The following is a 9761-nucleotide window of genomic DNA, read 5'->3' as shown; positions in this document are numbered from 1 at the left end:
GTGTGCTGCCTGCCCTGCCCTGGGGCTGCCCGCTGGCCACTCGGATCTGCTTCCCTGGAAATGCAAGAGGGAGCGGGGCTGGCAGCGGTGGGGATGGAACAGGGGAATGTCCTTCGCCTCCAGGCTATGCCTTTTCTTTGGCTCTCAGGAGTTCATTCTGTCGTGCTTGACCCTGAACCCAGACAAGCGGCCAACGGCTAATAGCCTGCTCTTCCATCGGGTGCTCTTTGAGGTCCATTCCCTTAAGCTGCTGGCAGCACACTGCTTCATCAACAACCAGTGTGAGTAACTGTGGGACCACCCTGCCCCGTTTGAGCTTGTACTGCTGCCCCAGCAGAGCTGGGGATGTGGAAGAGCCTGGGGAGAAAGGCGGAGATTCCCGGACCACCCCTGGGTCTGTGCTGCAGAGCCCACGCTACAGGACCTCCGGCTGATGGCCCCTTTCTGCCTTTTCCCTAGATCTGATGCCAGAGAATGTGGTGGAGGAGAAGATAAAGGAACTGGACCTGAACATGGTGATGGCAGAGATCCGGAGAGAGGGTCGGCCTGGAGCACAGTGGAGGTGTGGATTGGTGGGGGGGATTCAGAGCAGCCACAGCCAAAGAGCCCAGCACTTGCGTCCAGGTGCTGCTGGTGTCACGGCATGGGAGTCCTTCATGCCGCTCTTCTCTCTTGCCTCCCCAGTAATCCTCCTGCCTCCCCAGTAATCCTCCTGCCCTGTCTCTCTCCCAGGTACTCGGAGGTCTCCTTCCTTGAACTTGACAAATTCTTAGAAGACGTCAGGTGGGTTGTGGGCATGTCCCTGGGATCCCTCCACTCACCTCGTGCTTTGGGCCCGTGCTCCTGCTGACAAGTTCTCCTCTCCAGAACAGCATCTACATCTGAATTGCTGTTCCCTGCCCCCGACTGACTCCAGGGTGCTGTTTGGGAGGGTGGCAGCTGATCCAGGCCGTGCAGGGGCCGTGCTAAGCCTGTGGAAGCACAGACAGTTGAGTTGCAGCACTCCTGGCGCTGCTTCAGCTCTGGGAAGAGAAATAGCCCTGGTGGCACATGTGAAGGTGGTGCCACTGACTGTAACGTGTCCGCCCAGCTCTGGTCCCCAGCTCCCTGGGCAGCACGGAGCCAGGGTCAGGGGCTGTGCTGCAGCACACGCCAAGCGTACAGCAGCGCTCGGTCAGGCGTGATCCCCTCTGCAGTCCCGCTCCGGGCTGCAGTGCCAGGACAAGGGGAGCTCTGTGGCCTGCTGCCTCCTCCCCGTGCTGCCTGCCTGCCATCACTGCCCCTCCATGGGTGCGGGTCCCTGGTCCAGGCCATGGCCCCCCCACAGTGGAGCTTTGCCAGGGTTGTAAGAGGACAGGGCTCAGCTGTTTGTCCTCCCTCCGTGTCTGTACCAGGAATGGGATTTATCCCCTGATGAACTTCGCCGTTTCCAGACCCCACGCCCTCCCGCGTGCACTCTCCCAGCCCCAGGAGGACCCTCAGAAAGCCAAGACTCCCACCCCAGAGCCCTTCGATGTGGAGACCAGGAAGGTAAGGTCAGATCCAGGTGGGGACAGGTTCTCCACTGGGGGTATGTGCACGGTCTCTGTGCCTGACACCCTACTGCAGGAACGCCTCTCCCGTTAGCCATGCCCTGAACCCCAGCCCAGGCGAGAGCTCTGGCTGTGGCTGTGGCAGTCCCTTCGGCTGAGCTAGTGAGGTCCGTTTCACCTGAGAGCTTCTGGAGCGGCCCCGTTGCCTCCGACTCCCTGGCTCTGCCTTCCCTGCTCACACATCCACAGGCAGCTCCGTGGCGCAGCGTATTCGGTGCCTCGTTGCTGGGGTGTAGGTTTGAAATCCCGCTGTTGTTTGGTACTGACACTGCAGTGGCGTGCTGAGATGCCGGCTGAGATCCGGCCCTGTTCTGCCGGGCACTGCACGGGAGAGGCTGCGCACCCCGATGCCCAAGTCTCGGTCAGGAAGGTCGTTGTGGGAGGGTTTATGGACCCCTGACAGGAGCAGAAGGGGTGCCAGGCAGGGAGGGCAGGGCAGGACCAACACAATGCGAGGGTGTTTGAGCAGAAGTGAAACCTTCCGAAGCCATGGTGTAATCCCGTGCTGTTCAACGCTGCAGCGTAACCCCCCTGGGGTATGGGCAGGCTGCTGTTACATCCCCCAAAGCCTTCTCTTCTCCAGGCTGAACAAGCCCTGTTCCCTCAGCCTCTCCTCAGAGGGCAAGCATTCCAGCCCAGGATCATTTTGATGGCCCTCCATGGCTCCAGTTTATCAATGTCTGTCTTGTTTTGGGGGCCCAAAATTAGACGCAGTACCTGGATGTAGTTAACAAGTGCTGAGTAGAGGGGAATAATTACTTCCCTCAGGATCTTGGCTGTGCCCCAGGATGCCGTGGGCCTTCCCTGCTGCCAAGTCACGTTGCAGCTCATGTCCCGCCTGCTGCCCACCATGACCCCAGTCTTCCCAGCAGAGCCAGGAAAGCTTTCCAGCCAGCCAGGCAGTCCCAGCCTGTGTCCTTGCCAGGGATTATTCCTTCCCAGGGGCCGGAGTTGGCATTTGTCCTTTGCTGATGTGCATATGGGGAGACAAGGTTGTTGGCCACCGTCACCAGGGCATGGCACTTCCTACAACAGCTTCCATCTCCCAAACTGCCGGCCGTTGCTGAGAGCAGCCAGAGGGACTCATTCATCTGTGTGCATCCCTCTCTTAAAACCCCATTTTGTCCCGGGTATTTCCCTGTGGTGGCACTTCCAGTCACTCATCACCCATGGTACTGGCGCTGTGTTACCGCGGGTGATACGCATGCCGTTTCACACCTACATTGAATTAATGTTAAAAATGCTCTGTAGGGCTAAGCCTGACTCTTATTCCTGCAACACCCCATGAAACGCTTCCCGTCAAAAAGCAAATCTGCAGTGGTTTCTTCATAGCTGTCTGAGGATCAGCTTTCCGTGCACTCATGCTTTATTCATGCTGCGCAGTGCTTATTTTTAGTGAGGGTGCTGTGGTGATCAGGCGGGTACGGCAGAGAAATGTAAATGTAAACCCGCCCAGTTACCTCTTTTCCCCTCTTGGCATTTGTTGTATGCTGCGTTTTCGCCCAGCACCCCAAGACGAGTTCTGCAAGCGCACTGTCTGCCTGCCCGATGAGTTCAGCCAACCAGTTTTTACCCAATTTGACAAAGGATTAGTAACCTCAGAGGTGTTGAGTTTCTACAGATTTTGCAAAAACTTGCAGCTGAACAAACCTGTGAGTCCCAAACGAGCGTAGCTGCAATGCAGGCTCCTTGTTTGTTCTGGGAGGCACCAGAATACGGATGCTGGATGGATCCCAGGACATTTTTTTCATGGTGAGGATGGTTAAACAGTGGACCAGGGGCTAAGAGAGGTTATGGGATCTCCTTGGAGGTGTTCAAAACCCAGTTGGGTAGAGCTCTGAACAACCTGATCTGAATTCACCGTCTGCCTTGTTTTGAGCAGGGGCTTGGACTGGAGACCTCCTGATGTCCCTTCCCCCCTAAAAGATGCTTTGCTCACGGGCATCGGGCAGAGCGAGGTGGGGAGCAGGTGGCAATGATGCACTCAGACGTCATCAGCCTTCTCTTTGATTACGTTGGCAAGGTGCTGCAAGGTTCAGTGCAATTCCGTATGTAAAGGAGCACACGGTCAGGCAGTGTGTAAGGAAAGGGCACCCACTCTGGGTGTACCGTCGCACTGGTCAGCTCTTCCTGGAGAAATGGATGGCCTGGAGATGGTAACAGTCAGCGGACAGCGAGTTTCCCGGCTGAGAGCGCTCAATGCCCAGGGATGTTTGTCATAGGGAGGAGCTGTAGCAGGGGGGTGCTGGGGCAGAGGAAGGAACAAGGACAGAACTTGCCTCTGAGCACAGGCTTGAAGGCGAGGACTATAAATGAAACCCTGTTCAGCTCTGTGTGGAACAGGGGTTTTGATTCCTTGCTAGGTTTCCTGCCTTTTGGGCTGACCAGCTGCATGCTCGCTCTGGCGTCCCTTTGCCCAGACAGCAGAGCTTCTGGTATGAACCGTTTTCATGGGAACTCGAAGCTGCCGTATTGAAGCTTGAAGCTGACCCAGTTCCTTCACAGGAATGTGAAGCTGACATACTCATAAATGCCACATTTATCTAACACAGCTGAATGTTCTGCGATGCTGTGTGGGGTTTCCAGAACAAAATCTGTATGTCATTTTAGTAATATTCACAATTTCAGTTTTGCTCTTTTGTCTGATTTAAGGATTGGTCATCCCACAAGGACGTGGACAAGTACAATATCCCAACATACCAAACATAACCCAAGAGTTTGGGCAGAGCTTTAGGGGGCAGCCTACCCCTGGCAAATGGAGCAGAAGAACTCATCCTGGTTGTAAAGTTTTCCCAGAACTGCACCTCGCGCAGGGCTCCCTTCCCCACCTCTCAATCAGCTGACCATGGCCATGGTTTGTAGCTGGATACTGGACTAAATTAACCCTCAGCTGCTCCACCTGGACAGTTCCTAGGAATGTGGGAAGATGTGGAAAGTCAGGCTGGCAGCTGGAATGAAGGGGTTTGAGTAGGACTTGTGGCTCATGCTTGGAGACAGCAGTAAAGCAGGCCTGGGGGAGCCAGAGGGACTGTGTCCAGGCTGATGTTGATTTTGGCCTCTTCTAGGTGGTGCAGATGCAATGTAACATGGAGCTGAACGAAGACAAGACCCAGTGGCATGTAAGTATTCAGCTCCTATCCTACATCAGGCACCGGGGCAAGATCTGCTCTCTGTACCCATCCCTGGCATCTGAGTGGGACAGAGTTTGGTCTCAGCCAGTGCGTGCAGCACCCATGGGGCTTACTCTTGTCCCTTTATAACAAAACCCCAAAGAAGAATGAAGCCCCCAGCCCCCTCTGGCTGCAGGACAGGAAGACCTTGTTATCTTTGCCTAGACGTCTTTTAACTCTACTCCTTGCTAGTTTAACAGTTGCAGATCAGCCGTAACTGTTGGAGAACATGTCTCTAAGACACCCAAACTACCCCGCCAAAGACACCCAGCATCCCAGCAGTTACCAGCACCCTCCCTGCTCACCACTGCCAACAGTTTCTAGTGCTGATGGAAGAGTCAGCACCTTCCTCTCTGACGGAGAAACTGAGGTTTGTAAAGAGCACTCTCTTCTTCCTGCAGCTTACTCTCCTGCTGATCCTGGAGGACAAACTGCATCGACAGTTGAGCTATGACTTGCTGCCCAGTAGGTTTACTTGCAAGTAAATTCTTGTGCATGAATGCAGAAGTGTTGCCTGGTGGCCCCGGTCAGGTTTAGGCTCAGATTGTGTAGACACAGGTCGTATTTACAGACAGCTTCTCTTTCCTTCCTGTATGGGGAGAGCAGACTAAACCCACGCGTGTGGCACCAGTTCTTGTCCACTCAGACCCTGAGCTTACAGCCTCTGGAGTGTGGTAGTAACCTGCACCCTAAAGGGAACTTTGGGGGTCCAGTGCGTGGCTATCAAGGACGTGGATTTCCCCCTGGGACACGTGGTGTGCAGTTCTTGGGGTAACGCTAGTGAATTCTTCCCTCGTTCCCAAGACTGGTGCAGTCTCTGCGGTACCTTTCGAAGGAGACGGTGGAATCCTCTGAGGAAGCCCCATGGCTCTAGGGAAGGATGCTTCTCCTCAGAGTAGGTTCAGCACAGCAGGCTCCTTCCTAAAACATGCGGAAGCCTTCTGGGGGCTGGAGCAGCTGGAGTCCCTTGAGACTGCCTTATCACCAAACCTAAAGCATAAAGCTTGGGAATTAATGCTTGAGAGCTGCTGCTTCACCAGGTCCTTGCATTTTTTCTGCCTACAGATGCCTGCTTTTCACGCTGAGCCAAAACAAACAAAAAAATCTCAAAGTGACACATTGCCCAGACTGTTGTGCTGTGTCTGACTGGGACTGGGGCTCATTCCTGCCCAGTACTGTGTTCGGCGCCCATTCACTGCCCACCTCTCTGCTCTGTTTGCCCCACCATTACTTGCCAGTTACTTAGCCAGCCAAACGTACGCAGCACGTGCCCCTAGGGTGTAGTGAAGCATAGGCAGGTGTGCCGCGGGCTGGGGCAGGGCACTGGTCGAGGAGAGGCTGAGAGGTGTATGAACGTTCACGTGCTCACCATTCTTTGTCTCTGCAGCTGATAACTCCAAGGACTTGGCCACGGAGCTGGTGCATTACGGATTCATCCACGAGGTGAGGCTCCTGCCGCTCCTTCTCATCTCAGTCATGCACGCACCGTGCTACCAAGTGCAGCCCCAAATCCGTGTGACACCTCGTGCCTCAGAGCAGTAAGAGCTCTGCCATGCCCCACCTAGCAGCCGGAGAGCAGTCGCAGAGCCCAGCCAGCAGCACCGTGCTGTACTCGCTGCCCCTGTGGCGAGTGACAGTGCAAAACCTCTTTTGTTGGGTTTTTTCCCTCCATACTTTGCTGACGCCTAACGCCAGGTTGCTGTTTGGAGGGGACAGTCGTGTTGTGATGGCAGGGTTAATTACATCAACCTTGCAGTGGTTCTGAATGTGAGAACCAGAGGAGCGCCAAGGGAAGGAAGCTGAGGCCACCTCCCATCTCCCAGGGGAACTGCCCTGGTAGCCGTAGCCGTGTTGCCTGGAGAGCTGCTTCTAACTGACTTGGCAGATTTCTGCCTGCCAGAAGAGGTGGCCAAGCCCCGCACTGGACTTCCAGGCTCTCCCGTAGGCGTTTGCACAGTCCCAAGAAATAATTCAGAGAAGCGCAGTCGTTCAGACCACTCGGCAGCGTAGCCTCCAGGAAAGGCAGCATGGAGAGAATTAAACATATATGTGTTTTTATTCTGTACAAGTTAGGAATTCTGGGGATGTAGGCAAAGTTTTGGAGAATTCCTCATTCTGGATGCTGACACGAGACAAGGAAGGGGTCAGCTTCACTGAGTGAAAAACTTATGTGACTGCACCTGGAAAAAAGCCCACTCAGACGTCCGTCCTTCCTTCCCCTGAGCACGGTGACTGTGCGGCTTGGCAGTGGCACACTGGGTGCTTCCTCCTGTGCTCTGGAAAACACGTGGCCTTTGGGACAGCCTACGGCAGTAGAACACACCTCTCAGATCCATGTTCCCTGGACTGTGAATGTCCCATCTCTTCCCAGGAGATAACCTCCTTCTAACACATCTCCCCCTCCTTCTAACACATCTCCCCCTCTCCAACATCACTGACTTCCCTTTCTCTCGGATGGTAGAACTGATTTAACCACGTAAACTCTGAGCAAACGTCCTGAGCCTGTATTTAGCTTGGAAGTATGCTGCTTGTTTCTGACCTGAAGGACTTGTGTACCCTCATGGTCATCTGGTTTTCCAGCTACAGTGGTTGGTCTAACAAAAACACCACCAATGCCACACAAGTCTTGTCTTCAAGACCCAAGTTTTACTCCTAACAGCAATAATTGAGCAGCAGTGGTGGCAAAGGGGTGCCTCTAAGCAACAAGAAAAAACTGATTCTGCATTTTTCATGTGAGTGAGAGCTTTGAGTTTGCTTCTGGCCGTTCCAAACCCCCTCTATGATACAAGGTGGGAGGCTGCTGCATCCTGACATATCATTGTGTACTTCAGTAATTCCTTCCTTAAGGAATAAGCGTTCTAATTACGTTAGAAACCACCTACTCCCAAACGTGTCAGAAGTGACATTTCTGTACAAAATAATTGCCAGACCAATACAAAGTGCCGTGAATTTTTATTTTTGTTAGCAGTGAGGACGTTGTAAAACAGAGGCCATAGAAAATGACTTCAGATCCAGCGGTCAGTTAATTCTGTTGAAATTAAACTAACCAAATAAGCTGGACCTGTTTTGTTCCTTCAGACTGGAAGCTCCAAAGAACTGTCTGCTCTTTTGCCTTTATATTGCACCTGACACAGAAAGGTTCTGCTCTTGATTGGCCATTTGGCATTATTCAGTAAATATGCTAATTATCAGTAGTACGTTCCAGATGTGCTCGCAAGTTGTTCTCTTCCCATGCCAAAGCCCAGATGTGAAATCAGTGGCTTGGGAAGGAACCGTTTAAGGAAGGAGACGTCCAAGGTAGCCAAGCCAAATTGATCCGTTAGCATGTTTTTTCTTTTTATTTTAGGACGACTGTGAAAAGCTGGCAAACTTCCTGGAAAATGCCTTCCACAAATACCGGTCTCCTCCCTTGTGAGTCACCTCACGGCAGTCTGGGCCAGAGCGGTCCCCCGGTACGGCAGGGGACAGGAAGTGAACCAGACTAGAAGAAACCGCGGGGCTCCTGACCGAACTTCCTCCAGCAGGACTGACCGGGCACTCACGCCCCACTGAACCTTTGCGGTCCAGGAGCGGTGTGTGCCTGGGCTGTGGTGTGGAGCACGGCAGCAAGCGGAGGAGCAATCACCAAACACACGCAATCACACGTGCATCAAGAGAGCTCAGGACCGAGCAGGAGCACATGTTCTGGTCCTGACGCCCGAAGCAGCAAGCCAAAGGGAGTTGTGAGGCGTGGGGAAGTGGGGTCGCACCCCCTGCAGCCCCTTCCCAATGGTGATTGTGAAGATGCAAAGCTGCTGCAAGAATCCCCCAAACTGATGAATTTCCCTCGGGGAATGATAAGCTTTTTTCACTGCAGGTCCCAAAGGCATTTTTCTCCTCCTTGCCAGTGGCAATACTTGCAGAATGGAGGAAGGGAGCAGGCTGGGAAAGCTCTGGTGCCATTTCCAATCTGCCATGTTCCGTTCTTTATGCCCGATGTCTCCTGTTCTGTTAAGGTTTCCCCAGCACACATGAACCACTGTGATGCCTTGTAATTAGAACTGCACATCTTGGTGTAAGTTGAAGAGAGGAGTTTGTGAGTTGGACTTGATAGGGCATGAGAAGAAATTCCAGAAATCCAAACCCACCAGCTGGATCCAAATGTACGGATCAGCGGAAACCTCACTGGTGCTGAACAGAACCCTTGTCACTCCCCAGTTTGTCTTAGGGCCTTCCAACATCTCACAGCATCTTAAGGGGGAAAACCCTGATGTCTCTTCCTTCCCCATTTCTCCTGTGGTGTTTGGAACTGCAGTCATCAGCCTGGAGAAAGGGGCAATCACCTTAGCTGCTGTGCATGTCAGGTTCAGTTGGTGAAAAGTGCAAATAGGAATTTCTTGTGCCGCCAGAGCCGTGCAGTGCTGCTCCATGCCGTTCACGTTGTGCCGTGTGGCACCAGCCGTATCACGCTGCGCTGTGCTGGTGTTCCGTGCTGTGCCGGGTCCTCCCTGTGGTACTGCCTGCATTACGCTGCCCGCGCTTTGCGGTGCCGCACCAGCTGTGTCACGCTGGGCCGGGTTTGCCGAGCTAGGGTGCTATGCTGAGCTGCCAGCTTGTGCTGTATCTCCCAGCTGTGCTATGCTGTGCTGACTTTACAAACTGACAAATCAATAAAGCCACTGGAAGTAGCTTATCTCATCAGAGCACTCCGCTCAGCAAACTGCTCAATAGTTTCTTAGTCACTGTTACGGTTAAACTAGGAAGACGTGAAACAGCTTCCCTGAGCTCAGCAGACTCATCCACAAAGTCAGGCAAATTGGGTCGAGAAGGAATTCAGTGGAGAAGCACCCTATAGCCGCTTGGTTCAGAAGTCGCTGTTTCTCCAGCCTGCAAGCTTGCACTTGCCTCTGCAAGCTGAGAAATTCCTTCTTACGCCAACAGCTTCATTTCCCTGATGAGCTCTTGAACACATTTCACCTGGCTGAATTCCTCCTTTGATTTAACATTGTCACTGCTTGGT

The 9761-nt window shown here is 53.4% G+C and overlaps 1 protein-coding gene across 2 annotated transcripts in view; it reads left to right on the top strand.

Moving 5' to 3' along the window:
• Positions 1 to 9439, top strand: part of NRBP2 (nuclear receptor binding protein 2) — a 16098-nt gene extending 6659 nt beyond the window's left edge. Inside the window, exons 10-17 of one of the 2 annotated variants that reach the window (XR_004842429.1) lie at positions 149 to 281; positions 460 to 562; positions 733 to 783; positions 1395 to 1530; positions 4658 to 4711; positions 4955 to 5132; positions 6150 to 6205; positions 8109 to 8133. Coding sequence is in view for 1 of the 2 variants with exons in the window: in XM_035897533.1 (XP_035753426.1) it covers positions 149 to 281; positions 460 to 562; positions 733 to 783; positions 1395 to 1530; positions 4658 to 4711; positions 5164 to 5227; positions 6150 to 6205; positions 8109 to 8177 (666 nt within the window). In the remaining variant the exon portion in view is untranslated. Of the gene's footprint in view, positions 1 to 148; positions 282 to 459; positions 563 to 732; positions 784 to 1394; positions 1531 to 4657; positions 4712 to 4954; positions 5133 to 5163; positions 5228 to 6149; positions 6206 to 8108 lie in introns of both variants that reach the window. The other variant, XM_035897533.1, reaches the window with a different exon arrangement.
• The last annotated feature ends 322 nt before the right edge of the window (positions 9440 to 9761 follow it).

This window comes from Egretta garzetta, unplaced genomic scaffold, assembly GCF_000687185.1.
Source record: "Egretta garzetta isolate BGI_Z169 unplaced genomic scaffold, ASM68718v1 scaffold460, whole genome shotgun sequence".
Taxonomy (NCBI): Eukaryota; Metazoa; Chordata; class Aves; order Pelecaniformes; family Ardeidae; genus Egretta; species Egretta garzetta.
This window is presented reverse-complemented; position numbering and strand designations above follow the sequence as displayed.